This window comes from Penicillium canescens, assembly GCF_028828765.1.
Source record: "Penicillium canescens strain IBT 15451 chromosome Unknown utg000011l_segment0_segment0, whole genome shotgun sequence".
In the NCBI taxonomy this organism is placed as follows: Eukaryota; Fungi; Ascomycota; class Eurotiomycetes; order Eurotiales; family Aspergillaceae; genus Penicillium; species Penicillium canescens.
In genome coordinates, this window is record NW_026703973.1 from 773,869 (window position 1) to 796,881 (window position 23,013).

Consider the following 23,013-nt stretch of genomic DNA (forward strand, 5'->3'; position numbering starts at 1 on the left):
AGATGGCAAAACCTTGTTTCCAGAAGTTCTCCACAATAACATGCCCCAGCCACTCTCAAACCTACGAGACGATTTGACCAGTCTCACGTTTTCTGTCAATGACTCTAACTTGGATATTTTGCTTCACAAACCACCCACTACTAGTCGTCCACTGACTATCGCCTGCGGGGACAAAATCAAATCGTTGCACCAGTTGCGGTAGAAGTTTCGTCATTTCGAGGAGCGAAATGTTCTTGCCTATGCAGGTTCTTGCACCGGCACCAAACTGTAGACTCGGTCAGCATGTTTCTACTTGATACGATGGTTTGATAGAATATGAACACGAGCACACTTACTGCCAAGAAATGTTGATCCAAGAAGGCAACTTGCTCTTTGCCAACCAACCAACGCTCTGGTCGAAACTCGTGGACATCTTTGCCCCAGATGTTTTCATCGCTATGGATTACCCAAGCATTCACACCCAACACGGTCTGCCAACGAGTTTACGATTAGCCGTTAGTTTTGAGGACTATGTAGCATAATTTTGGAGGTACGTGTATTGCAACTTACACCTTGTGGGAAGTGTCGACCAGCGATCTGCGCGCCGCCCTCAGGAACAACTCTGCTGAGAATCTGGCCAACCGCCGCATGCAGCCTCAAGGCTTCTTTGATGGTAGCTTGCAAGTAGGAAAGCTTTTGTGCTTCTTGGAATGTAACGGGGTCAGAAAGGTTTCCCTGCTGAGTGGCCGCGTCAATTTCATCACGAAGTTTTTGCAAGCAAGCTGGATGTTTCATGAGGAAATAGATGACAGCAGTCATGCTGATACCAGTCGTGTCAGATCCAGCTCCAATGTTGCTACCAAGCACATTGTTGATTGTGAACTGATCAAGCTTGCCGACTTTGCTCAATTCGATACACTTTGCTAGGAAGTCCTTGCGATCACTGGAACTGGCGTTCTGCATTCTGGCACCAATCTCCTTACGTATAACTCGTTGTGTAATTTCCCAATGGCTTTTGATGGGGAAGACGTTCTGGAACCAGAGGTACCATGGATGAATCTCAGAGACTAATCCGACCATGGAGCCATAGCTTATCGAACCGACATGAACAGCATGTAGAAGTCCGTCCTTGTCATGGCCCGCTTCGATCAGGCCAAACGATCGCCCTAAGGTGATCTCACCAATCACATCGAATGCGTAAAACTGCATCCAGGTGAACAAATCAAATGCACGCCCTTGCTGAGCATGGTCGGCCAACGTCGCCATAAATTCGCTGCTCACTTTATCCACAAACGGCTCGTAAGATATCAAAGAGCTCATGGCGTACATATTGGAGATCTTTTTCTTTCGAGAGCATGTTTTGCGTTACTTGTCTCGGAGAAGACATCTTTGTGGTCCATAGAAGGCGTGCCAAAGGGATGATAATAATCGGATTTGCTGAACTTTGTGCCGGGGCCGTATATAGCACGAATTGCCGCCGGATCGCTAATGCTGTAGCGATTTGGGGCTAGCCGGACGATAGGACCTTTCAAGATTTAGTACAGACATTCCATGTTGGGTAAAATAAAGCTACCATATTGTTTGTGAAGAGCGACCGTAACATGTTCAAATTGGCCTTGCCAATTCTTGTACAACTCCCATAGGCGAGTGTACCGAGCGAGTGTTGGGCCTTTGATATCCCGCAAAGGACCAAGAGCCCCGAGTAAATAATACAAGATCAGGAGAGCGCTTGCTGCGGCGATGAGCACGGGCACGTTATACGGCAGGTACGCAAGTTGGGAAATCATTATGTAAAATTCTCCGAGTCAGCCAAAATTTGGAGAAAAGCACGCAGTAGAGCTGAAGTAAATTGATTGTTTGGACTAAGTGCTAAATAGCCAGTCCATCTAGCAAAAGCCACTTCCGATAATTCCGCGGTAACAAGGACGAAGCGTGCATGCGGAGGCACTGGGACAGAACCGTGGAAATAGTTAATCATACCCAAATACGTTGCCGAATTCTTGCTTGTCCGCGGTATTCGAGGTCGGCTGATGCAGTGAGCGGAAGCTTTGAGCTTGCGCACTATAATGATCCGACACTGACCTAGGTTATGACCCCTGGCTATAGGATTTGATATCGAGCAATGTCATTCCTTGTGCAAAGTGCATTATGCTTTATACTTTCCTTCTACAACACTAGAATTGGGAGGTTGATGTTGTACCAAGTAATCTACATAATACAGACTAAGATTTTCTCTTGGAAACTAGTGCTATTTCATGAATCCAAACAAAATATTGACTTGGCTCAACTTCTGTCACTTTCTCTTTGAAAGAACGACCTTGAAAGTAGTTTCCTGCATACCAATTGTACCGTGTTCAGTCAGCAAAATTGCTTTCGCTTTCCGATGCTGCACACCAAAGTAGGGCACGGTAACACGGTGTATGCAATTTATCTGGTGTCTTTACATGCTGTTTTGCAGATAAGGTCTATCTAATAGGTCGTTAGAGGTTATCTACCAATTTCTAAACAAGGGAGGGACCCTGAAGGTTCCCCAAAATCTCAAATTAACCAATCATCAAAGTAAAAGCAAGTCACATTCTCGGATTCTACGGAAGTATGTTCAACTGTGAGTACTTAGTGCTAGGCAGGACATCTTTGACAGGGCCGGTTAACAGCGGCAGAGGCCTCTCAGGATGCGGGTTAGGGACCCAATTTCCATGGACTTGATTGCGCGTCTGGAAAGGCAGCTGCGCAATAGCGACCGGCTTGGAAAAGTCTTTACAGTCGAGGATGACCAGCTCCCCCTTGGCTGACGAATCCTTCTCCAGGTAGAAGATAATCCAGCCATCACCTTCATCACAATCAGGTCCTCGAGGGATGTATGCCGGCTCAGCGACACAACCATCGTCAGCTGTGTAGAAGACTGACTTCTCGCCCGTTTCCGTGTTCAACTTGATGATTCCATTGAAGCGGGGGCGTTCGCTTTGTTCTGGCGCTATCATACCAGTCAAGTAGACAATCTTGGTCTTAAGGCCAGTCCTCCGCTCATCATAAATGGGAAAATCAAAGATTCCCGACAACAATGTTTCAGGTGGTGGCACGGCAGTTCCATCGGGCTTGGAAAGATCCAAGGTCCAGCGTATCCAATCACCACTGGGTTTCCCTTGAGGGCGCTTGTAGTCCTTTGGATTGAAGAAGTCAAAGACATTGAAGCTGACGAAGTGGCTTTCAAGTTTTAAAATTCCATGTTCTTCTTCCCATGCGTTGCCCGTATGAATAACTAGACCGTGAGGGGCGGTATACTTTCGGAACTCGCCGGCCTTCCAGTCTGGATGATTTGGAGCGTGACTCTTGCGTGGGGTGACAAGGAATTCCGAGGGTTGATCGGGAATGAATCTCCAGTAATCGCCCCCAGCTTTCATCACCTCCTCGCTGTTGGCAGTGAATGGCATATTGGAAAGGATGATCCAGTTCTCCGTGATCCAGGCATCGTGTGGCCATCCGGGCTTGTCCTGCTTGAACCAGTGTTCATCCGAGATTCGCCCTTTGGGATCAATGGCATAGGTGCAAATATCGGGGGTGCCGAGACCCTTCGCGGAATAGCTCCAAGTGACTAGTTGATTCTTGTGTGGGTCGACTTTGGGGTGGGCCGTAAAGGTCTTCGCCGCCACCTGACCGCCGTACGGATCCGCACCTTTTGTCTCAAGAGTGTCCGGGTCCAGAGCATATGGCAATCCCCTTTCAGCCAAAGCTAGGAGGTTGCCGCCCCAGTAGACAATGTTGGTATTTCCAGTGGTGTCATTGGCGAACTGGACGCAGGGGTGAATGTCGTAAGGGTTTCTGTAACGACCAAAGAGGCGGCGACCAGCCTTGCGCTCCAGAAGCCATCTCTCAGTATGGACATATTTCGTTTTCATGGAAATCTTGCCATCCTGGATTCGGAAGGCACAAACATGTCCATCCCCATCGACGAAGGGAATTCCAACCTGAGGGCAGAAATGAGGATCTATGTGCATCCGATACCAGGTTCCGCTGATCTCCGTAGGGATTTCACCAAAGACCACCACCTCGTCCAGCTCGCATTCGAATCGACCCTGAGGAGCAGCATCGGAATTGTAGTAGTGTTCCCATGGTGATGTGAGCCCGAAGTGGTTGTCAAGCTGGCTCTTTCCGACTGGCAAATAGAGTTCGGCCTCCTTGACTTCCGAAGCCAGTACCGTCATTGCGCTCATTCTGGGTATTTTGATGTATACACTGGTATGTAGAGAGAGAGACTAGAAGTGCAGAAACTAAAGTCTCATTATATGTTCAACAACGCATCATGGCCATTGCAACTACGTTGCGGTCGGTAACTATTCTGCCGACTCCTGACCAGAGCCGCGGAAAGCGGATTGGGTTCGAAGTCGGTCGTTCCGCGGAATTCTTGTCGTTCAGCTCGAACAACAATCGAGTCGCCGCCACCGAATTGATCAGATCGCGCGGTCAAGTCCTTTCCGGGGGCTACTCTCACTTCGTTACCGGTCCGAGGACATCAATTAAGCCCTCAACTCTAAGTCTATCATGTAACCGATTTTCAAAGATGACCGGTTCGCCAGTACTCAACGATTAGTCTACGCCACCTTCACTTTCTTCCATGCAACAGACATACTACCAACCTTGCATTAGACTCGCTTCCCGCAGTTGTGTGAGAGTTGTGTGAGACAAACGAAATTTAGTCAAAAATCTAAGTCTCAATGACAAGCCCTTCAATTCCTCGCCGACATATTCAATCACGCATGCGTTGCCTGTCGCATGAGCATGTCGAAAGTGAGGTGGTGGAGAAGGTTTTCATATGTGGAATTTGAAGTTCTAACTCCTGCGTCCGGTGCAGCGGACCAACATCCTATGCAGTAATTACGGGACATAGCCCCTCTGGCTTTGCTCCTCCCATGTGCGCCATCACACCTACAAAATACGCTTTAGGTGTTCTATTGAGGCGTTGAAGCTATTTAATTGCCTGCGCTTAGTCCTCTCATTGGCCCATATGCTGTGTAAAATGTCTTAAAAGCTGTCTGGCCATTATCTATAACCATGGCCAGCATCTGCCAAGTGTCCTCGCCAATATAAACATAATGTTCCGCGGAACCTCCCTAGTCTGACTGATTGAAGCTGATTGGACCCCGGTTTGCATAAGGTTTACTTCCCCACGATACAAAACAATCCTAAGAAGACGGTCATACCATATCAATCTTGCCTGATCTTCTCCGACCTATCCATCCATCTTTCAGACGTCGTGCAGGGTTCAATATGCCTGATCGTGAAAATGAGCCTAACGGCTCAGCCGTCATTACTCATCGCCACCGGCCTACGGAGACTCTCGGCCATGTCCGACTCCAAGACGAAAGCACTGGTGCCACGCTCCTCGTGCCCCAGCCGTCGTCCGACCCTAATGATCCTCTCAACTGGTAGATACCCTCGCATCCTTACATGCCCTTCTATGCCCTGGACATTATTAACTCCGACTTCTTTATTCCAGGTCGAAAGGCTTCAAGATCTACATCACTGTGCTTACTTGTGTAGCATTGACATGGGTCAACTTCTTTGCAGGTGGTCCTGGATCTGTTTTGGTCGAAATAGTCATCGATCTCTATGGTGTGTATCCGCCTGACCCCAGGAATCCCGCCACACTAGCCCCAAAGTCGATGGCGGCATTCTCGTCTGCAGTGAGCAAGGTGGCTTTGCTCTTCTCCACAACTTCTCTGGCCGCCGGTATGGCAAACCTTATGTGGGTCCCCCTCGCTGTCAAATATGGCCGTCGGGTGGTATATACTTCTTCGTTTCTCGCTTTTGGCCTCTGCTGCATCTGGTCGGCACGTGCTTCCACTTATGGGAGTCTGTTAGCTTCAAGAATTATAGCCTCATGGTTTTCTGGAAGCGTCGAGTGCGTTGCTCCCGTTACTATTGCGGACATCTTTTTCCTTCACGAAAGGGGTAAAATGACAGCGTATGAGGAACCCCACCCTCCTTTTTATCGCAACGTTCCAATTCTTACAACTGCATTTTAGGATATACTCGGCTGCGCTCTCGACGGGTGCTGCGTTGGGGTTAATGGTCTCTGCAGTTATGTCAATCTCAACAAGTTGGAGAGTGTTTCATTACTTGTGCGCTGGTCTCGTCCTCACCACGACACTTTTGATTTTCTTTACCATGCCCGAGACTGCATATCAGAGGACTGTAGAAAGAGAAGAGGAAGAGACAGATGAGAAGGTCGCAAACGTGTCCGAAATGGAGCGTGCCGAAGTGCACACCGTGCACAAGAAAACATTCATACAACGGATGGCATTCAATCGGTCTCCTCTCACCCGTGAATCTATTTGGAAGATCATTATCCGGCCCGCGCTGGTCCTCTTTTTACCACCAGTTTTCTGGTCTACGGTGTCTTTCGGGATAGGAATCGGGATCTTCGTCATCATGGGGACCACAGCCGCAACGGCTTTCACACAGGTTTACCATTTTACAACCTGGCAAGTGGGAGTGGTTTGGATTGCAGGCATTGTAGGTAACATACTAGGCATACCATTTGGTGGTTATTTCTCGGATTGGGTAGCCAACCGCGCAACCACGAAGAATGGCGGAATTCGTGAGCCAGAGATGCGTCTTCCCGCCGTGAGCATCGCTATGATTACCTATCCTGCAGCACTTCTTCTCTACGGCCTGGGGATCAACTACAAAGCGCATTGGATGGTGCCTATCTTGGGCATATTCTTGTGTAAGAACCTTTGTTCATTTTATTTTAATGGGAGCTTGCTGACTTTGGAGCTATAGTCTCGTTTGGAAGTAGTGCTGCGATCGGCATTAGTGTGGTGTATACAATCGACTGTTACAGGCCAATTGCTGAGGAGGTTGTGGTGAGCCAAGTCGCCTTCAAATGTGGGTTATTCGCCTCTCTCCCTAAGAATTCCGGAAACATTGCTGACCAACGAACGTTCTAGCCATCATAACGTTCCTCATGTCCTTCTACGCAAACCCATGGGTCGATCGTGACGGCTATGCAGGAGCATTTGGTGCCATGGCAGCGCTCAGTTTCATCGTCTTGGCTTTATGGGTTCCCTTGTTCATCTGGGGTAAGCGAATTCGCCGTGCCACTCTCAAAGGGCGTGTCATGCAATATGTCCACTGGTCTGTGGACAGAGAGACTGGAGAGTAAACGTTTCCATCAGTATGCGGGCGTATTCCCAACGACTTGCTGATGGCAACGAGCTACTGCCTCTCGGTTCTTTTCCCTCTTTCTTATTTTTCTTTTTTTCTTGGGACGGCGACCCCTATGCTGCCTGTATTATATTTAATACTCAAACTCTATTCACTATGCCAAATTGATAGTCGAAGACTCTGAGTTTAAAGGATGATACATTCTCTATGAAGGCTATATAGGCTATGGAAGCACTTGGAAACTAGGCTTGCTTAGGCCCTGCTTAATCCCGCGGGACTTTCTAGAGATCTGGTCCTAAGTAGACTGCAACTGTCAAGACCACCATAGATGCCTAACTGAGAAATTGCTGAGGGACAGGGATTGGGATGTCTTCATAAGCTTTGAGACACTCACTGCTTGCGAGACCTAGGGCATTAGTGGGATGTTCACTTAACCTAGATGTCTCCTATACGCCTCGTTTAGGACGTACAAAGACCTCAAGCTGACTTTCCTACGAAGGCCAGCGATTGGTCTTTCTATTATCACCAAGTCACTCTTTCTTATCAGACTTTATTACTCCATCCCCCTTATTCGGTACCTGGTAGGGTTCTCACACCTATAAGCCGTTCCTTAATGTCTATTTCTCATGACCTTATGAAACGGCGGTCCATAGTGCCCCGATTGATTTCGAAGCGGCATAAAACTTTTTGGACGGTTATGTGTAATCTAAGACACCCGGACTTGGATGAGAAATGTCAAGAAGCCTTAAAGAGACTGGCTTAAAACTATCTTGAAATGGTAAAACCACTCTTTGTCTCCAGAAATTTCAGTTATATTGGCTTAGTGCTATGGGATTCATTATTATAAAATTCGTAAGGAATTCGTTGACGTAAAGCCGGGAAAAAAGACAACTAACCTCTCAAATAAGGTATAGTATAAGATATAGATTAATCTAAAGATTAAAAAATTTAAATAAATGTCTTATAGGAGCCCTCCTTAGATTACATAGAAAAGTAGGAAGGATCGAATTTATAAGAAGGGACCCTAACGAAACTATAAAGCTTATACGCTATTTAGGAGACGAGTTCCAATAGTTAGCTAATAAGAGATATCTAATAGAAACCGAGGAAATGAGGGAGGAGAAATTAGAGAAGGGTATAATAAATAAAGTTAACTTTATTGTGGATTCCTAAATGAACCCAATATTTGACGAATGGAAACCCCACCCCTCCCCGGCCCACCACAACCCAAATTCCACTTGTCTAGCCCTAACTAGTAAGTGGCCGTATAGTCTCGAGTGACTTGACTAGACTCTCAACCCTAGATTTCCTATCCACAAGTTCTGGAGACTGATGAGTCGGAAGAATAAATATTTCGGAGGCCTCGAGAGAAGAATTTTATATATCGCCCGCGAAGTTGTGCTTGAGTCCACCGTCCTGGAAGGATCCGATCCCCTGCAAATCCGCAGGGATGAAGAAACTTGTATGCTTTTGCTATTTCTTCATAGGATGTGGGGAACAGGGCTTCCAGTGAGCGGAAAACACAGCAGCTCATATTACCTCTGCGGTCTATACTGTAACTTCGTATGTCCCTACACGATAAGGATGTTTAAAATGGAAAATTTAAGGGATAGGGCGATCCGTTTAGAAGCGTGACATTCAAGTTTACCGTTTACGAGGGATTAGTGGGTTTTGGGGGCTTTCAGGTTTTCGACATCGTTTGACATTGATAACTAGTCTGAGACGATTATCTGATTGCCAACGACCCCCTCTCATATTCCTGCTTCCTCCTTCTCAATAGCCAGTGATCAGTGTCCATGCTTCTTTCTCCCTTTCTTCTTCCATCAAAAGATCAATTTGAACTTAGCAAGAGGAAAGAGACGACTGCCCCTTACACGAAGCAGTCGATGTCAACTTCGGGCTCTCTCTATCCTCTGATTTATCCACTCCCTCAAACTCCTGGCAGACATGCTTGACGCTGGATCCACACGTGTTGCTCACATCTGACGTATCGCCGTAGTTGGAGTTGATTCCCACCAACGTTTCCACGCCCTTGGCCTTGACGTTCTTGACTACCACTTTCCGTGGACTTTTACTCTTGTTGCTGCTGCAGTTGCCGCACGACCGATACAGCTTGCCTGCATTCACCACAGTGAATCCATCAATGGTGACGGTCCCTTTGCCGTTGTGCTGCACCACCTTGTCATCGGCCTCTTGGGCACCTCCACCTTTGATGAGTGCATTTCCGGTTCCGAGGATGGAAATGGCGTCCTATAAGGGGTACATTAGCACTAGTAGACCAAATAGGCATGAGACTCACCTCGCAGACATCACGGAACCAGACGTTGGTCAGTGTGCAGGATCCTTTGCAGTGGACGCCTTCGAGTTGGTTCTTTCCAATGATCACGTTGCTCAGTGATGCACCATCTTCCAAGATGAACACGGCATTCTCGTCGCCTATTCAATTAGCTCGATTTATTTTGACCCATTTCTTATGTGGACATACCGGTATCATCATCATTGTCGCAAGCTCGACCACGATCGTACTCCCGATTTCCCAGATCAATACTGCCTTTGATCACACTGGGAGAAGGCAAAGAGACAACACTACCCACACGAGAGGGAATGTTGAGAGTTTGGGCACTGGCAATGCCAATGAGACTGAGGATGATAGCGCTGGAATGCATTTTGCTCCGTTGATGGTTGATCAGATCGAGGGCCAACGAGGAGCCTTTTATACCTTTGGAGACCAAAACAATACAGGACTACTGTCTCAGTCCCATATATGGCTGCAGGACTCCTCAATATCCGTGAAGAAATTCGACGACCTCTGACTGGATGGGTTTGATGCATTACCCCACGACTCCCACTAGCTCTGCAGGGTCCAGGTCCCAATTTGGCTTGGATGCATTCTATCTGTACCTTTTCCCGGGAAAATAAGACATTTTCTAACATTTGATTTTCCGTCTTGGCTCACACTCGTTTCATTGCGTTGTCTAGCCAATACCAAGGCACAGATATAGTGAAAATGCCAAAAGCCAAGATTACTAAACATTGGCATTGTGGCTGTGCCTGCAAACTTGAAACTATCTAGCAATTACAAGATCCACCAACCAAAAAAAAATTCATGATTATCGGCGTCGCTGGCACCTAAGTCCCCTTGAAACCATCATCATTTTCTTCTTGAAGCGCCCACGGATGCCCCAATTCCTCAATCCAAAGTTCGGACTACTTTTTTGTATTCTGCAGCCCTCCCCTGGGCCTCGCCCGTTTAGCAAGCTTTCATAGATATCACAGGTGCTTGTTTATCTGGGGACTGGGAAGGCTGCGAGGGGAAATGACTACCTTCATGGCTACGGGGAGACAAAGAAGCTATGGAGAAGCTATGGAGACATATATGTTGACTGCCATCCAGCGATAGTGCTGTCTATATATCTAGAGCTAGATTTGTTCCCTTATTGAGGGATTCGTTCTTAAAGCGTACTAAAGTCTATACCTTCAACTCACCGTGCCGGTCCCTATTTTGCGAGGACGCCAAAAATGGCCCTAAGTGCTAGCACTCATTGGTCGGGAGACGATGGGGTCGATAGCTTGCTTGGATGGCTATAAAACCGCCACATGTCCCTTTTCTCGTTTCACTTGCTTGTCGGACATTAGTGGGATTTTGACGGTCCGTCCCTGCCATTCGGGCTTTGTCTCTCTTTGCTTGGCCTCTGCGTCTTGGCCTTCCTGTCAAGTCCTATGGTCGTTCTTCTCTCATCAACAACTCAGAGTATGGGCCCTACCCCTTCCATCCTCACATGCCAAGGACCTACCGTCAGAAGTGAACAGTGACTCGTCTGGGGTTCACTTCCGGCCTCAGGCGGACGTCTACGATGAGTCGGAATCAGAGGCAGACCCAAGCTCGACTGATCTGACATTTCCAGATTCTCCACTTCTTCCCTTGAGCTCCAACGTCATGTTCGCCACCCAAGTCCTGGCTTCCTGGCAGACGACAGCGAATCTGAATGATGGCACTGATGAGGAGCTTTACTAACGTAAAACATAGGTACTGCCGAGTCAAGGCTACTGGAATCGATACGCTACCCAAATGGAACAAATTACCCGGAAGAGCCCCTTATTCACGTGATGCCCAATGAAGTGTCTGGAATAGAAGTCTGGCTAGGACCGTCAGCGCCTGAGAGGTATCAAAAGCCTAGCGCTCTTGCGGCTGGTTGGAAGGCCTTTCGGGGCTACTAACGGAAAATAGTCCGAAGTGGCATTAGCCAGGAGTATAGTGAAGATATCACTCGCACACCATACCGCGAGAGGATGGGTCTAATAATGAACTAACGAATGCAAAGTCTTTTAAATAAATGCGGCCAAAATTTCTATGGTCTCAATGCATGAGGTGCGGTGTGGCGCAGGAGTCATTTAATGTTCAACGTGATAAATTGACTTTCTTCCAGTGAGCTGTAGTGACCAGCTTAGCACTGCCAACCAAGAATACGGCATTGAGGATCAAGTTTTACATAAGCTCCCAGAGGACTAGATAGGTATACACACGGGGTATACAGTTGTTCGCCCTGTCAATATGACAGGTCTACGGACTTGCAATAAAACTAAAGCTCTCGGGCTTGTAGTTTAATGTGTGGTCATGGAGTAAGAGGTTATGTGCTATATGATTGCCTGCCACGATACCTTTGGTGATCAGTTCTAGTGTTAAACGAATGAACCTTGGGCACACATACCATAGGCTCCTAGCTCCTAAAAACATATACGATGGCCAGGGGTCACACCACTTAGGCTTTTCTTCTTGGCAGCAGAAACAACTCAGTCCATAGCATTCTCATCCACAGTGTCGATATATACGTACGTCCGTGTCTTTAAGTCCTAGTTCCGAAACACTTACCTGTAGAGAGATATCAGGAACCTGAGTCTGAGCCTGGTCTGGAATCTACATAGTCAGCATAACTCTGAGCCCCATGGAGAAATGCAGCGACAGCTAAGACTGGTAAGACCTATGAAAATAAACTACATAGAGGCGTCTAGGTACTATGATAGACATACATAAAAGCAGCTGACCACCAAGATACCCCATAAAGACCACACAGAATTACAGGTAATTAGCTATCAAAGGTCCCATAACTTGTCTCCCCTCCACCAATAAGATTTGCCCCACAGCGCGCGGTCCCGGACCGCGCTGCCCCAGACCGTGCCAAAGATAGCGCGCACCAGCAGTTCCCAAAAGAAGTTCATGCAACTAAGACAATTTACCTTACAGCTAAAAGCTACCCCTCAACCCCGCAGCGCGTGTACATATACTGTAGCTCGCCGCGCCGCCGGATATCGTGCGGGGCAAACAGAGCGCGATAGAGCTTCACGGGGGAGAACCCGAGACCGCGGGTTTATGTGAAGAATCGCACCCGTGATATTATCGGGTTCCAGAGTGAGGGTCTTGTGATAGCGTGTGGTTATCTGGTTCGATTGGAATGTGGGGTGTGTAGGCTGGTGAGCTATAAATTTAAGGAATGGAGGGTCCGCAGTCTTTCGTTTTATTATCTTTGTCAATTTAGATTTCTCTTTACTCCTTCAAATCTAATTCCACACTATCACCATCACTATCAAAATGGTTGGCAGACTCGAAGGCAAGAACGCCATTGTCACTGGCGCAGCTGGGTACGAATAACCTCACCTTCAATAGCCACCTATAGCCAAAGCTACGCTAACAAACCCCCGAAACAGCGGCATCGGCCTCGAAACAACAATCCTCATGCTCCGCGAAGGCGCCTCAGTCTTAATGACCGATATAAACGAATCAACCCTGGCAACCGCCCTTACAAAAGTAAACACCATCGTACCCGCCTCCAGCCGCACCGGCAGAGTCGAAACAAAAGCAGTGGACGTATCCTCAGAATCCCAAGTCGAAGCCGCAATTGCACACCTGGACTCCTGGGGCGGCCTGGACGTGATCTTCAACAATGCCGGCATCATGCACCCCAAGGACGGCGATGCCGAGGAGTGTCCGGAGGATATCTGGGACCGCACGATGAACATCAACGTCAAGGGCGTGTGGTTCGGATCGAAGCATGCTGTGCGCAGTTTCCGGAAGCATGGCAAGAAGCACGCGTCTGTTATTAATACTGCTAGTATGGTTGCGCTTGTTGGGGCTGCTACGCCGCAGTTGGCGTATACCGCTAGTAAGGGGGCTGTCCTTGCTATGACGCGTGAGTTGGCTATTGTTCATGCTCGGGAGGGTTTCAGGTTTAATTCGCTGTGTCCTGCGCCGCTTAAGTATGTATTTCCCTTTTTCCCTTTTGCTGGTGGTGTATTGGTGATGATGATGATGGGACTGACGGGTTTCATAGCACGCCTCTTCTGCAGGATTGGCTTGGTGATGATAAGGAGAAGCGGTTCCGTCGTGAGGTTCACTTCCCCAGTGGACGATTCGGAGAGGCTATTGAGCAGGCGCATGCGGTTGTGTTCCTCGCTAGTGATGAGAGCAGCTTTGTGAACGCGACCGACTTTGTTGTTGATGGCGGTTTGACCAAGGCTTATGTTACGCCTGAGGGACCTGCGACGGAGGCACCGAAGAACTTGGCTCAGTCATAGATCATTGATGATGGATTTGGAATGCGCTTTGCTAGTTTGTACATAATATAAGGAACAGAATGACGATCAACATCATGCGAATGAAATCCAAATCTGGTTTTGCTGCATTGCCCGACAAATATTCCATGGCCCGGCTTCGGACATCGGCAGTAGCCACATAGCCTCGAGAAGAAGTAACGTGCGATGCATATTTCCAAGCCCGAAGCAGTCGGTCATGGCGGTTAACCGCGCTCTAAGTTGGGCTTGCTGGTCTGGAGTGACGAGACACGAACCTACTACAGCGATGGGCCAACAAAGGCCCGAGTTGATGCGCTCGTTGGGTGATAGCTCGCTCAGGTATGACATAGCCTCTGTGACTGCATTTTCAAGTAACCCTCTGTAGATTCCATCAGGTGTATGTCGGAATCCCTCAAGGGAGGTGTATAAATAGATGAGAATAGCCTGTTGGAAAATCAAGCCAGCGACATGGACCTCCGGCCCGACAGAAGGATAAGGCGACCAGCGCAAAACCTGAGCTTGGATAGAGGCGAACATGGCGAAATCATCAGCTGTAGGAACAGGAGTTTGTGCATCATCCATGATCCACTGTCGGCCGAGATCGAAAATGCACGGGATCAGCAGCAAAAGTTCCAGCCAGCAGCCGCACAGATTGCCTACATATTGAGTGCGCAGTAGTTCCCGGGACCGTTCTTCCAGATCGAGGTTCAGGAAGAGTTGGCCACTGAACCGTGCATCGATTGAGATCATGCTCACGGTCGCAGTGTAGGTGTAATATTCGATGACGAAATCTTTCAAATCTCGCGGAACGGCAGAGTCACTCTGTGCAAGTAGTTTGACCAGTAATGAATTTGCTGCGGAGAGATGGTCAAATATCGTCCCGTTCATGTCTCCTTTTGCTGTCTGTTCCTTATCAGCTCAGTCAAACACTTCGTAGGATGAGACTTCCTACCTCAGTAAAACACATCAAAAGCGCTCCCACTAGAAGCATTAATGGATTAGGTTCTTTCCCATCAATGAAATCCGTAACTCCCCGACGGAAATGTTGTAAAGCCTTGGTATAGTGACTGTGGGCAATAGTGTCGGACTCATCTCGCGATCGAAACGCGCGGTGAGCGGCACTTTGCGTAATAACCAACTGCAACAGCAAATCACTAGAAAAGGCCAGCGGAACAATTTGTACAAGAAAAGGGTTTACAGGCGTTGAACCATTCGCCATACAGTCGGCCGTCGTAGCCAAGTAATGACTAAGAAGCTGATAGGACTCAGCATCATAACCAGGCAACAACGACAAGCTGCGCGGCAACACATTCCGCATTGAGAAAGCCGCCACAAGCGAGTCCCCAGTGGGAGTCACTGAGGTTGGGCGTTGGGGACTGGTCTCAACAGGCAGCGCGGCCTCTTCCAGCTGGTCAGCGTCAGCGCTGGCAGACTGCGCACTCGACGAGGCAGATCCCGCTCGCGACAAGGGACTTCCAGGTAGGACTTGATCAGGCGATTCAATGCTTTGCAAAGGACTCGGTCGGCGGTTTGTTGCATTTTGAGTGCTGGTGTTATTAGGCGCGGAACCACGCCTGCCAGGCACATTGGCTGGCCACTGGCAGTCTAAGTGATTCCGTCGGCACCCGCCACAAATTGGGCGTGTTTCATCGCATTTCTTCTTGCGTCGTCGACAGGTCCAACACCCTGTGCGCACTCGGACTATTCGCTGTACACGTTCCGGCATGGGAGATGTGAGAGGGAAATGGGAGGCGATAACAAGATGTGGGGTAACGCGCGGAGGCAACTTAGATTTCGATTTTGGGGGTATATGGACATCTTCAACTACGCTCTAATTTACAGCATTTCCAACACTAGACTGTTACACTTTGTCACGAATTCCTTCGCTTCACTTTCATCGTGCCAGGCATCGTTATACGCAGCACTCAATGACATACGACCGCGGAATGTGCCCAAGTACAGACCCAATCCGGTTCCGAGTTCGTCGCCGGTCACCCATGGGTCATCTAGTTCGAAACGACCATGCGTTGGAGAGAGAATAGTTTCAATCATGCCCAGACTGGCGATTGAAGCCGATGGTGCATGGTTTGGCGGAGGAACTGGAGGATCTTCCGTTCCCGGGGGATACGGGGGAGTAGAAAGAGACCAATACGAGGGAACTAGACGGATGTGTTCCTTGTCATCTCGCATAGCAACGTAGTAGTCTTTTACCTGCTTGACTGTTTTTGCGAATTCTGACTTCTTTTCTTTGGTTGTTGGATCGGAGTCTGCGAGAGCTGGCACCGTCAAGTCAATTGCGAGACTCCGGCCAGATACAGAGTGGTACACAGAGGCAGCATGCTCCGGTGTATTATATGGTTGCTTGCATTGACTGCGCTCGTTGATGGGAGAGTAGCTGATATATCTCACTCTTCGCTCCTTGGGCTGTCGCGTCTGCAAGTCACGGACAATAATTGCGATTGCTGCATGGTATACATGCGTGATGCTAGCATCAAGTTTCTTGCTCGCCACCAACAAGTGTTGAGTCTGCTCTTCGCTAAGAGTCAGCGAGACTCGCTTGTGGCACCCTGGGACGGTCGGTCCCGATTGATGAGGGATTTGGGCAATCTCAGCTTCCTCAAGAAGAGAAGCATTTCTATCCAAGATACCCTTGAGCGTAGCATCTTGCTCGGGGATGTCGAGGTCTGGAATTGAAGCAGCCGTCTTCAACGGCGGACTGAGATTCTTCCATTCATCCCTGAAATCAGGAATGTGGAACATCTTTGGGTGATCCAAAGCCTCAGATGCATATTTGAAAAGATTGTTCAGGAGATGAAGCGACCCAATACCGTCAATAATATTATGATGCGAGCGGAGAACGAGGTCAGCTTGGAAGTGGTCGTCGGCTGGCGCACGTTTGACAAGGAACAAGGTCGGCAGTTTGGGCACTGGGGCGTTCGAATTGCACCATTCCTGGCCGGACTGGCAATTGGATATAACCTGAAATGTGTTTTTCAGCCAGGTGGATTCCCCCTCATCACAAAAAGTTTCATAGACTTTATGGCATTTCTTCGCGTCGTGATTATACTCGACCCAGGATGCAATGGTGGGATGATCGTATCGCAGTCGCAACCATGCTATCCGCAGTGCATTGAGAACGCGTGCTTCGCTTGTTTTGGAGATCGAATCGGTCGCAATGGAGAAAGAAACATGAGCAGTCAAGGCGAAAAAGACACGGCGACTTCCTTGGAACCGTTTTGCCAGCGTGGTATAGAACTGTTCGACCTCGTCAACATCGCGCTCCCACCTTCCAGGCTTCGTTTGCCTCCAGGTAAAGGGTTCATATGGTGGCTCCATGGTACACAGTGTCTGAGGGAAGAGTGATTCTTGGAAATTGCGACTGAGAGTGTTGACGCCCCTTAAATCACTTATGACGCAAACACGAGGCTCAGACGGCATCCTAACACCCCGAGTCCCACCCGCCGACGCTTGGCTTCGTTTGTATCCATTGTTGGGACACCTTAAGAGGCTTGACCGCAAAGTTTGGGCACATGTGCTTGCCATTTGTGTAACTTTGTCAAGTTAAAAAGCCACAATAATCTCAATCTTAGTCCCAATGCTTGGGTGGTTGCCGGAGATTAGGGATATCCAGTGTCAGGCGAACCCACTAAAAATAAATGTTCTCCGAATCTCTAAAGATCATTAAATGCACCCCGCAATATTGGTCGGGTTCAAGGTACAAGCCCCGCTGAATATTCCGGCTGCCGGCAATTGACGGGGATAAAGCAATATAACGCCAGGCAATATGCTCGCGTCAGTCCAATTTCATCCATGGATATTCTCCATTAGGGTTTGTTGTGCAGTCTCTTTCCAGTTTCCCCGCATTTCATGAGATCATAGGGTACGGTGTTCGGAACTTACCGAAATGGCATGTTTGCCTACATAGGATGCTCTTATTAGGAATTATTTCTTACTTCTTAACCTCCATTTGACTGCGTAGATTTGGATAAAAATAGAGGAATATGTCCATCACCGCGTAAGTCAACATCCACAAAATATTCCCACGCCTGCAATGCTTCAGCATATAACGCCTACGCTGGCTGGAGGCCCCTACACTAAGTTCATGGATGTGCTCCAGCTTCGGGATCTCCATATCAGGCAACTTGTTTTCCCATCATGACTGACGTTCTCACCACCCCTGATCATATATAGCTGAATGAAGGTACAAACTACAGCACTTTTGTCCTTCCCATCCAGGTTGTGCGTTACCCTGATCACAGCTGTACATGTTCCATGATGCATTTCTTTAAGACACAATCCGATCATCCAGAAAACACATGATTCTCCATATATGAAATGAACTATACCGGAACCTTTTCGATAAGGTATATTGAACCAAATGTTGAATTCGCTTTCAATCATTTTATCACGTTAGTAGCTCATGACATGCATAACTTCTGTGAAACAAACCGACGGTCCACAGACAAACTTCAGCATCGGACCTCCGAAATCAGCGGAGGACCCGACGGGAAATTAAGGCAGACACCGGCGATACCAGCGGACATAAAATCCCCGCCCACAAGCTTATAAAGCACCCGGCCAATCATAGGTATCCCGGGACCGGGATTATGTCTGGACCAAGCACCAAAGGAGGCCACAAACCATGCCGATCCAACACACGTGACCTGTGTGCCGAAAACCCGATAATTGACACCTGAGGCCACATATCCGTCTGCAGCCACTTTCGTCCCACACGGGCCAAGCCGCCTATTGCGAGGAAATTTTGTGACTTGAGAGGGGCAAACGGGTATCAGGTCGTGTCAAGCTTTGATGTGGGCCAATAGCAGCATGCGATATTGCAAATTGGAGGTCTCCGCTCTGTTAAGTCCTTTATTATCGCCGGTATGCAGGTCTCCTCTGAGGATTTATGCCTGAGCCAAAGTGCTTTCCGATTTTTGATATAAATAGACGTCCCGTGGAAGTTTGGTCCCTTTTTTTGACTTCTGCTAGCTCAGTGTCGCGTGCCTTTCAATGCATATTCTAGTCTGCTCACTTCTATTGCTTTGACTACATGAGGTTGCAACATGTCTCAAGATAATAAAGAATCTGGTCCGGCCAGGTCCCGGTCGACGTCGATATCAAGTTCGGACTCGGATTCCCGTGTATCAAGGACGAGATCTCGCTCGCGCAGTTTGGCCGGCTCTCTCAGGACGAGACTGAGGTCTTTGTCAAATCCTGGGTTGGCACAGGTCGATCGGGTCTATTCTGGGAGACATATGAACGACCAATCTGTCTACCACAGTGATGGATCTAACGACGATGAATCAACATTCGAAGCTGAAGAGAGGTCCGATACGATTCAGGAAGTGAGGAACGGCGTTGTGAACGAACGCGATCTTGACTTGGAAAAGGGCGATGCTCAACAACCTGAGCTCGAGAAATCCAGGACGGCAAAGTCGAATCGGCCGCGCCATGATCCGAAATTGGTATGTCGGCAGTGTTGCTTTGCCAGGCCCGGTACCTTTTGTTAGATGCTAACAATCGCAGGTGACCTGGGAGGGTCCTGAAGACCCAGACAACCCTAAGAACTGGAGTACTAAGAAGAAGTGGGCAGCTACTATTACAGTATCACTATTCACATTTATCTCCCCGGTTTCTTCTTCGATGGTTGCGCCAGCTCTTACATCGCTCGCTGCCGACTTCAACGTCACGGACCAGGTTGTCTCCCAACTCATGCTGTCAATCTTCGTCCTAGCCTACGCTGTAGGCCCGCTATTCCTCGGTCCTCTCTCGGAGATTTACGGTCGAACGATCGTCCTCCAACTTGCCAATCTTTTCTTCCTAGTCTTTAACATCGGATGTGCAGTGTCAAAGAACAAGGTTCAAATGATCGTTTGTCGTTTCTTCGCTGGACTAGGAGGAAGTGCCCCACTCGCCGTAAGTCTTATCCCCTCTGCCATCACATATACCCTACCTAATTCCCCTTAGATTGGCGGTGGCGTCCTCTCAGACTGCTTCCGAGCCGAAGAACGCGGAAAAGGCATCGCAATCTACAGCCTAGCACCCCTCCTAGGCCCAGCCCTAGGCCCAATCGCGGGAGGTTTCATCGCCGAAAACACAACATGGCGCTGGGTCTTCTACTCGACATCAATAGTAGACGGCCTAATCCAAGTAATGGGCCTCTTCTTCCTGCGCGAAAGCTACGGCCCCAAAATCCTACTCGACCGAGCAGTCCGCATCCGCAAAGAGACAGGCGACGACTCCTACCAAACAGAAGCAGAGCGCCAAAAGAAGACTCTCCCACAAGTCCTCCGCGGCTCACTCGTCAGACCATTCAAGCTCCTCCTCACCCAACCAATCGTCCAAGTCCTCGCCCTATTTATGGCCTACATCTACGGTATCATGTACCTCGTCCTTTCGACATTCCCTTCCCTCTGGACAAGTCCAGAATATTACAACGAGTCCATCGGCATAGGCGGCTTGAACTACATCTCACTGGGTCTAGGCTTCTGGCTCGGTTCCCAGATCTGCGCACCCTTCAACGACAGAATCTACCGCCGTCTCAAAGCTCGCAACAATGGCATCGGAAAGCCAGAGTTCCGCGTTCCGCTCCTATTCGTCGGTGCCTTTTTCATTCCTTCTGGTTTGTTCATATATGGCTGGACAGCGCAGAAACATTGCCACTGGATCGCGCCCAATATCGGCGCTGTGCTGTTTGGTACTGGTACTATCGTTGCTTTCCAGTGTATCCAGACCTATATGGTTGATACATATACGCGTTTTGCGGCTAGTGCCCTTGCAGCAGGTGCGTTTTTGCGGTCGTTGGCTGGATTTGGCTTTCCGCTTTTCGCGCCGTATATGTATAATGCGTTGCATTATGGTTGGGGAAATAGTTTGCTTGCTTTTTTGGCTATTGCCATTGGGGCTCCTGCGCCTGTATTTTTGTGGAAGTTTGGCGAGATGTTGCGGAAGAAGAGTACTTATGCTGCTGGATAAGGTCGATACGTCGACACACTATGGTGTTATTTGAGGGTCTTTTACATTTAGGGATATGCATTTTGTGTGAGCGTTTTGGCTTCAGAAGTTACCAGTGAGATACGTCTAATTTATATTTACTATCAGCTCGGTAGTTCAAGTGACATAAATCATCGCATTGTGCCCAAATATATCACAATGACAAGAACAAATCTCCATTTTCTTCGAGATACAGTGTCAGGTAGGCATATCAGTTCCAACCCATTTAATCTGTTGAGATTTCATGGGTCTCCAGGCATGAAATGCCTGCTTCACTAAGCATAAATCTCATGATCAGCATTGAACCTACTATATAGAGAATAGTTCAGGAGAAATGCTCTCCATTAAATAGGATCTCTCTCTCATGAGAGAGAGATCAGACCTAAACCACCTCGTTGGCCTTGACATACGTGGTTACGTAGCGTCATTCATCGTGTAATTTCAACATAATCAATTAATATATCTAGTGCAGGGCTGCTAAGGCAGACGCGTAAGTCCAGTGTTGGAAGTTAAACACTGTGGAATCCTAAGTTCTACGAGAAGAGTCCCATAAAATAGTCTATCAACATAATATTCATTCAATATTTAGAAACATGGACCAAAAGGTGACGATGCACAGATGAAGCAGCAATAGCGGCCCAACGTAGGCATTAACAGTCAATTATTTACGCGGTGATACCGGACTCCGTCTTGCCGTTCTTTTATTCAATCGTTAGCAGAAATTCATTATCAAAGAGAAAAGAGGATTATCATACCAGAGTACGGTGGTATTTGATACCAAGGTTCAGACCTGTGGCCGAGTCATATGGCACAGGGCTGGTGTAGTTGTAAGTAGGCTCAAGACCGTGGTAGGTCTTCTTAACGACGTCGGCAATGCCGTGGCCAGCAGAGCACTTGCCCTTGACAGTAGGGATAGCCCACTTGGGGGAGTACTCGGAGTAGTCGTTGTCAGACAGAGGGCCAGGGTAGGTCTCGTTGATGTAGGCGTTGGTGGTGTCAACCTCCCAGTTGACGTATCCAGTCTTCTCGGCAACCAGCTTGAGCAGATTGGCACCGCAATCCCAGCGACCGAGCGAAGGGAGACCCCAGTTAGCAGACAGGGAGGCGATGACGGAGTAGTGGGTGTAGAAGGTGTCATCGGTAGTGCCCCGAAGGTGCTCGGGGACGGCACCACCAAGGAGGATACTGTAGACACGGTTGGGGACTGAGTAGTTGCCCACCTCGTCGAAGGTGAGGAGGACGAGGTTGTCCTTGGCGAAGTACTCGTTCTTGAGCAGGGGGAGAAAGGAAACGATTGGCCCATTCACCGGCAAAAGTGATGTTGGTGTCGTGGGCATCGTTGGTCATGTTCGGGGTAATGAACATGTGCTGGGGAAGACGGTGGTGCTCAAGGTCTTCGTAGAAGGTGGTGAAGTTCTTGATCTGGCGGGGACGCACAGCGTCGTTGGTGACGGAGTCGAACAGGACCAGGGGGTTGTGCTTGCGCACGTACTGGTTTGGACCGCTGAGTGGGTACCGGAAACCCTGGTAGCCGGCATAGGGCATGTCTTCCTGGTATTCACCCCATGCAATGTGCTTGGTGTCGAACAGATCGGCAATGGTTGAGACATTGGCGGGGATCTGGTGGAAGTCGTCATTGTCCATGCCAAAGTTGTCACCAGCGGCGGAGGCGCAATAGTTTGGCTCCGAGGGGTGGGTGACGGCAAAGTAGTTGGTCAAGAGGATACCCTCCTTGGCAATGTTGGCCAGGTTCTCATCCAGAGCGGCAGTATCATAGTCCTAGAAAATGTGAGCACGTGAACACATTCCATGAATGGAATGTTGGGCAGGGCATACGGTATTCTCAAGCCAGATGTCCACGAAACGGTCAAAGGCCAGACCCTTGACGTTGGATACAGGCGAGTAAGGCAAGACTGTCGCACGAGCGGCATCAATCTCCGCCTGAGTTGGGTTCTCCTCAGTGATGGTCTTGGCTGCGCCGAGGGCCAGAGCGCCGACGAAAGCGAGAAGAGTCTGCTTGGTGAACATGACGACCAGAGATCGTTGGCGAGTTGTACAGACGATGCGATGAGACAGGAAATACAAGAGCAGATCGGGCGACACACGCGATCTTATAGCTGCGACAATGTAGCATTCTCGGCTGGAAGTGTTGGAAGCGAGATTTGACGGGCAATGCCGCCCTGGAATGTGAGGCACATGGACAGTCCAGTGACCACGTTTCGATCGGCGCAAGGCTCACTGGCTGCAGTTCCCCTCGTTCTCTAGCCTGAAAGAGTCAAGGCCACTCGAGTTGGCGGAGTGGGTTAC

At 48.8% G+C, this 23,013-nt stretch overlaps 10 protein-coding genes across 10 annotated transcripts; 4 read left to right on the forward strand and 6 right to left on the reverse strand.

Moving 5' to 3' along the window:
• Positions 1 to 61: 61 nt before the first annotated feature.
• N7446_013022 (cytochrome P450) lies at positions 62 to 1,766 on the reverse strand (the record flags this gene model as incomplete). The annotated part of the gene is made up of 5 exons (XM_058521764.1): positions 62 to 265; positions 336 to 470; positions 550 to 1,323; positions 1,365 to 1,504; positions 1,526 to 1,766. The coding sequence occupies 5 exons, from the start codon at positions 1,764 to 1,766 to the stop codon at positions 62 to 64; spliced, it is 1,494 nt and encodes a 497-aa protein (XP_058365241.1).
• Positions 1,767 to 2,564: 798 nt separating this feature from the next.
• N7446_013023 (carotenoid oxygenase family protein) lies at positions 2,565 to 4,190 on the reverse strand (the record flags this gene model as incomplete). The annotated part of the gene is made up of 1 exon (XM_058521765.1): positions 2,565 to 4,190. The coding sequence occupies one exon, from the start codon at positions 4,188 to 4,190 to the stop codon at positions 2,565 to 2,567; it is 1,626 nt and encodes a 541-aa protein (XP_058365242.1).
• Positions 4,191 to 4,279: 89 nt separating this feature from the next.
• N7446_013024 (uncharacterized protein) lies at positions 4,280 to 4,567 on the forward strand (the record flags this gene model as incomplete). The annotated part of the gene is made up of 1 exon (XM_058521766.1): positions 4,280 to 4,567. The coding sequence occupies one exon, from the start codon at positions 4,280 to 4,282 to the stop codon at positions 4,565 to 4,567; it is 288 nt and encodes a 95-aa protein (XP_058365243.1).
• A 677-nt stretch (positions 4,568 to 5,244) lies between these two features.
• Positions 5,245 to 7,144, forward strand: N7446_013025 (uncharacterized protein; the record flags this gene model as incomplete). The annotated part of the gene is made up of 5 exons (XM_058521767.1): positions 5,245 to 5,402; positions 5,474 to 5,941; positions 6,003 to 6,706; positions 6,763 to 6,867; positions 6,930 to 7,144. The coding sequence occupies 5 exons, from the start codon at positions 5,245 to 5,247 to the stop codon at positions 7,142 to 7,144; spliced, it is 1,650 nt and encodes a 549-aa protein (XP_058365244.1).
• Positions 7,145 to 8,988: 1,844 nt separating this feature from the next.
• N7446_013026 (pectate lyase) lies at positions 8,989 to 9,812 on the reverse strand (the record flags this gene model as incomplete). The annotated part of the gene is made up of 3 exons (XM_058521768.1): positions 8,989 to 9,396; positions 9,446 to 9,582; positions 9,632 to 9,812. The coding sequence occupies 3 exons, from the start codon at positions 9,810 to 9,812 to the stop codon at positions 8,989 to 8,991; spliced, it is 726 nt and encodes a 241-aa protein (XP_058365245.1).
• Positions 9,813 to 12,733: 2,921 nt separating this feature from the next.
• On the forward strand, positions 12,734 to 13,716 carry N7446_013027 (oxidoreductase, short-chain dehydrogenase/reductase family; the record flags this gene model as incomplete). Its single annotated transcript, XM_058521769.1, has 3 exons — positions 12,734 to 12,783; positions 12,850 to 13,398; positions 13,473 to 13,716. The coding sequence occupies 3 exons, from the start codon at positions 12,734 to 12,736 to the stop codon at positions 13,714 to 13,716; spliced, it is 843 nt and encodes a 280-aa protein (XP_058365246.1).
• Positions 13,717 to 13,788: 72 nt separating this feature from the next.
• On the reverse strand, positions 13,789 to 15,439 carry N7446_013028 (Zn(II)2Cys6 transcription factor; the record flags this gene model as incomplete). Its single annotated transcript, XM_058521770.1, has 2 exons — positions 13,789 to 14,616; positions 14,666 to 15,439. The coding sequence occupies 2 exons, from the start codon at positions 15,437 to 15,439 to the stop codon at positions 13,789 to 13,791; spliced, it is 1,602 nt and encodes a 533-aa protein (XP_058365247.1).
• Positions 15,440 to 15,549: 110 nt separating this feature from the next.
• N7446_013029 (uncharacterized protein) lies at positions 15,550 to 17,049 on the reverse strand (the record flags this gene model as incomplete). The annotated part of the gene is made up of 1 exon (XM_058521771.1): positions 15,550 to 17,049. One exon carries the CDS (start codon positions 17,047 to 17,049, stop codon positions 15,550 to 15,552), a length of 1,500 nt encoding a protein of 499 aa, XP_058365248.1.
• A 1,625-nt stretch (positions 17,050 to 18,674) lies between these two features.
• N7446_013030 (MFS transporter) lies at positions 18,675 to 20,723 on the forward strand. Its single transcript, XM_058521772.1, has 3 exons — positions 18,675 to 19,178; positions 19,240 to 19,629; positions 19,681 to 20,723. The coding sequence occupies exons 1-3, from the start codon at positions 18,777 to 18,779 to the stop codon at positions 20,686 to 20,688; spliced, it is 1,800 nt and encodes a 599-aa protein (XP_058365249.1). The 5' UTR covers positions 18,675 to 18,776; the 3' UTR covers positions 20,689 to 20,723.
• Positions 20,724 to 21,371: 648 nt separating this feature from the next.
• On the reverse strand, positions 21,372 to 22,734 carry N7446_013031 (putative acid phosphatase; the record flags this gene model as incomplete). The annotated part of the gene is made up of 4 exons (XM_058521773.1): positions 21,372 to 21,404; positions 21,462 to 21,968; positions 22,018 to 22,485; positions 22,543 to 22,734. The coding sequence occupies 4 exons, from the start codon at positions 22,732 to 22,734 to the stop codon at positions 21,372 to 21,374; spliced, it is 1,200 nt and encodes a 399-aa protein (XP_058365250.1).
• Positions 22,735 to 23,013: the final 279 nt, after the last annotated feature.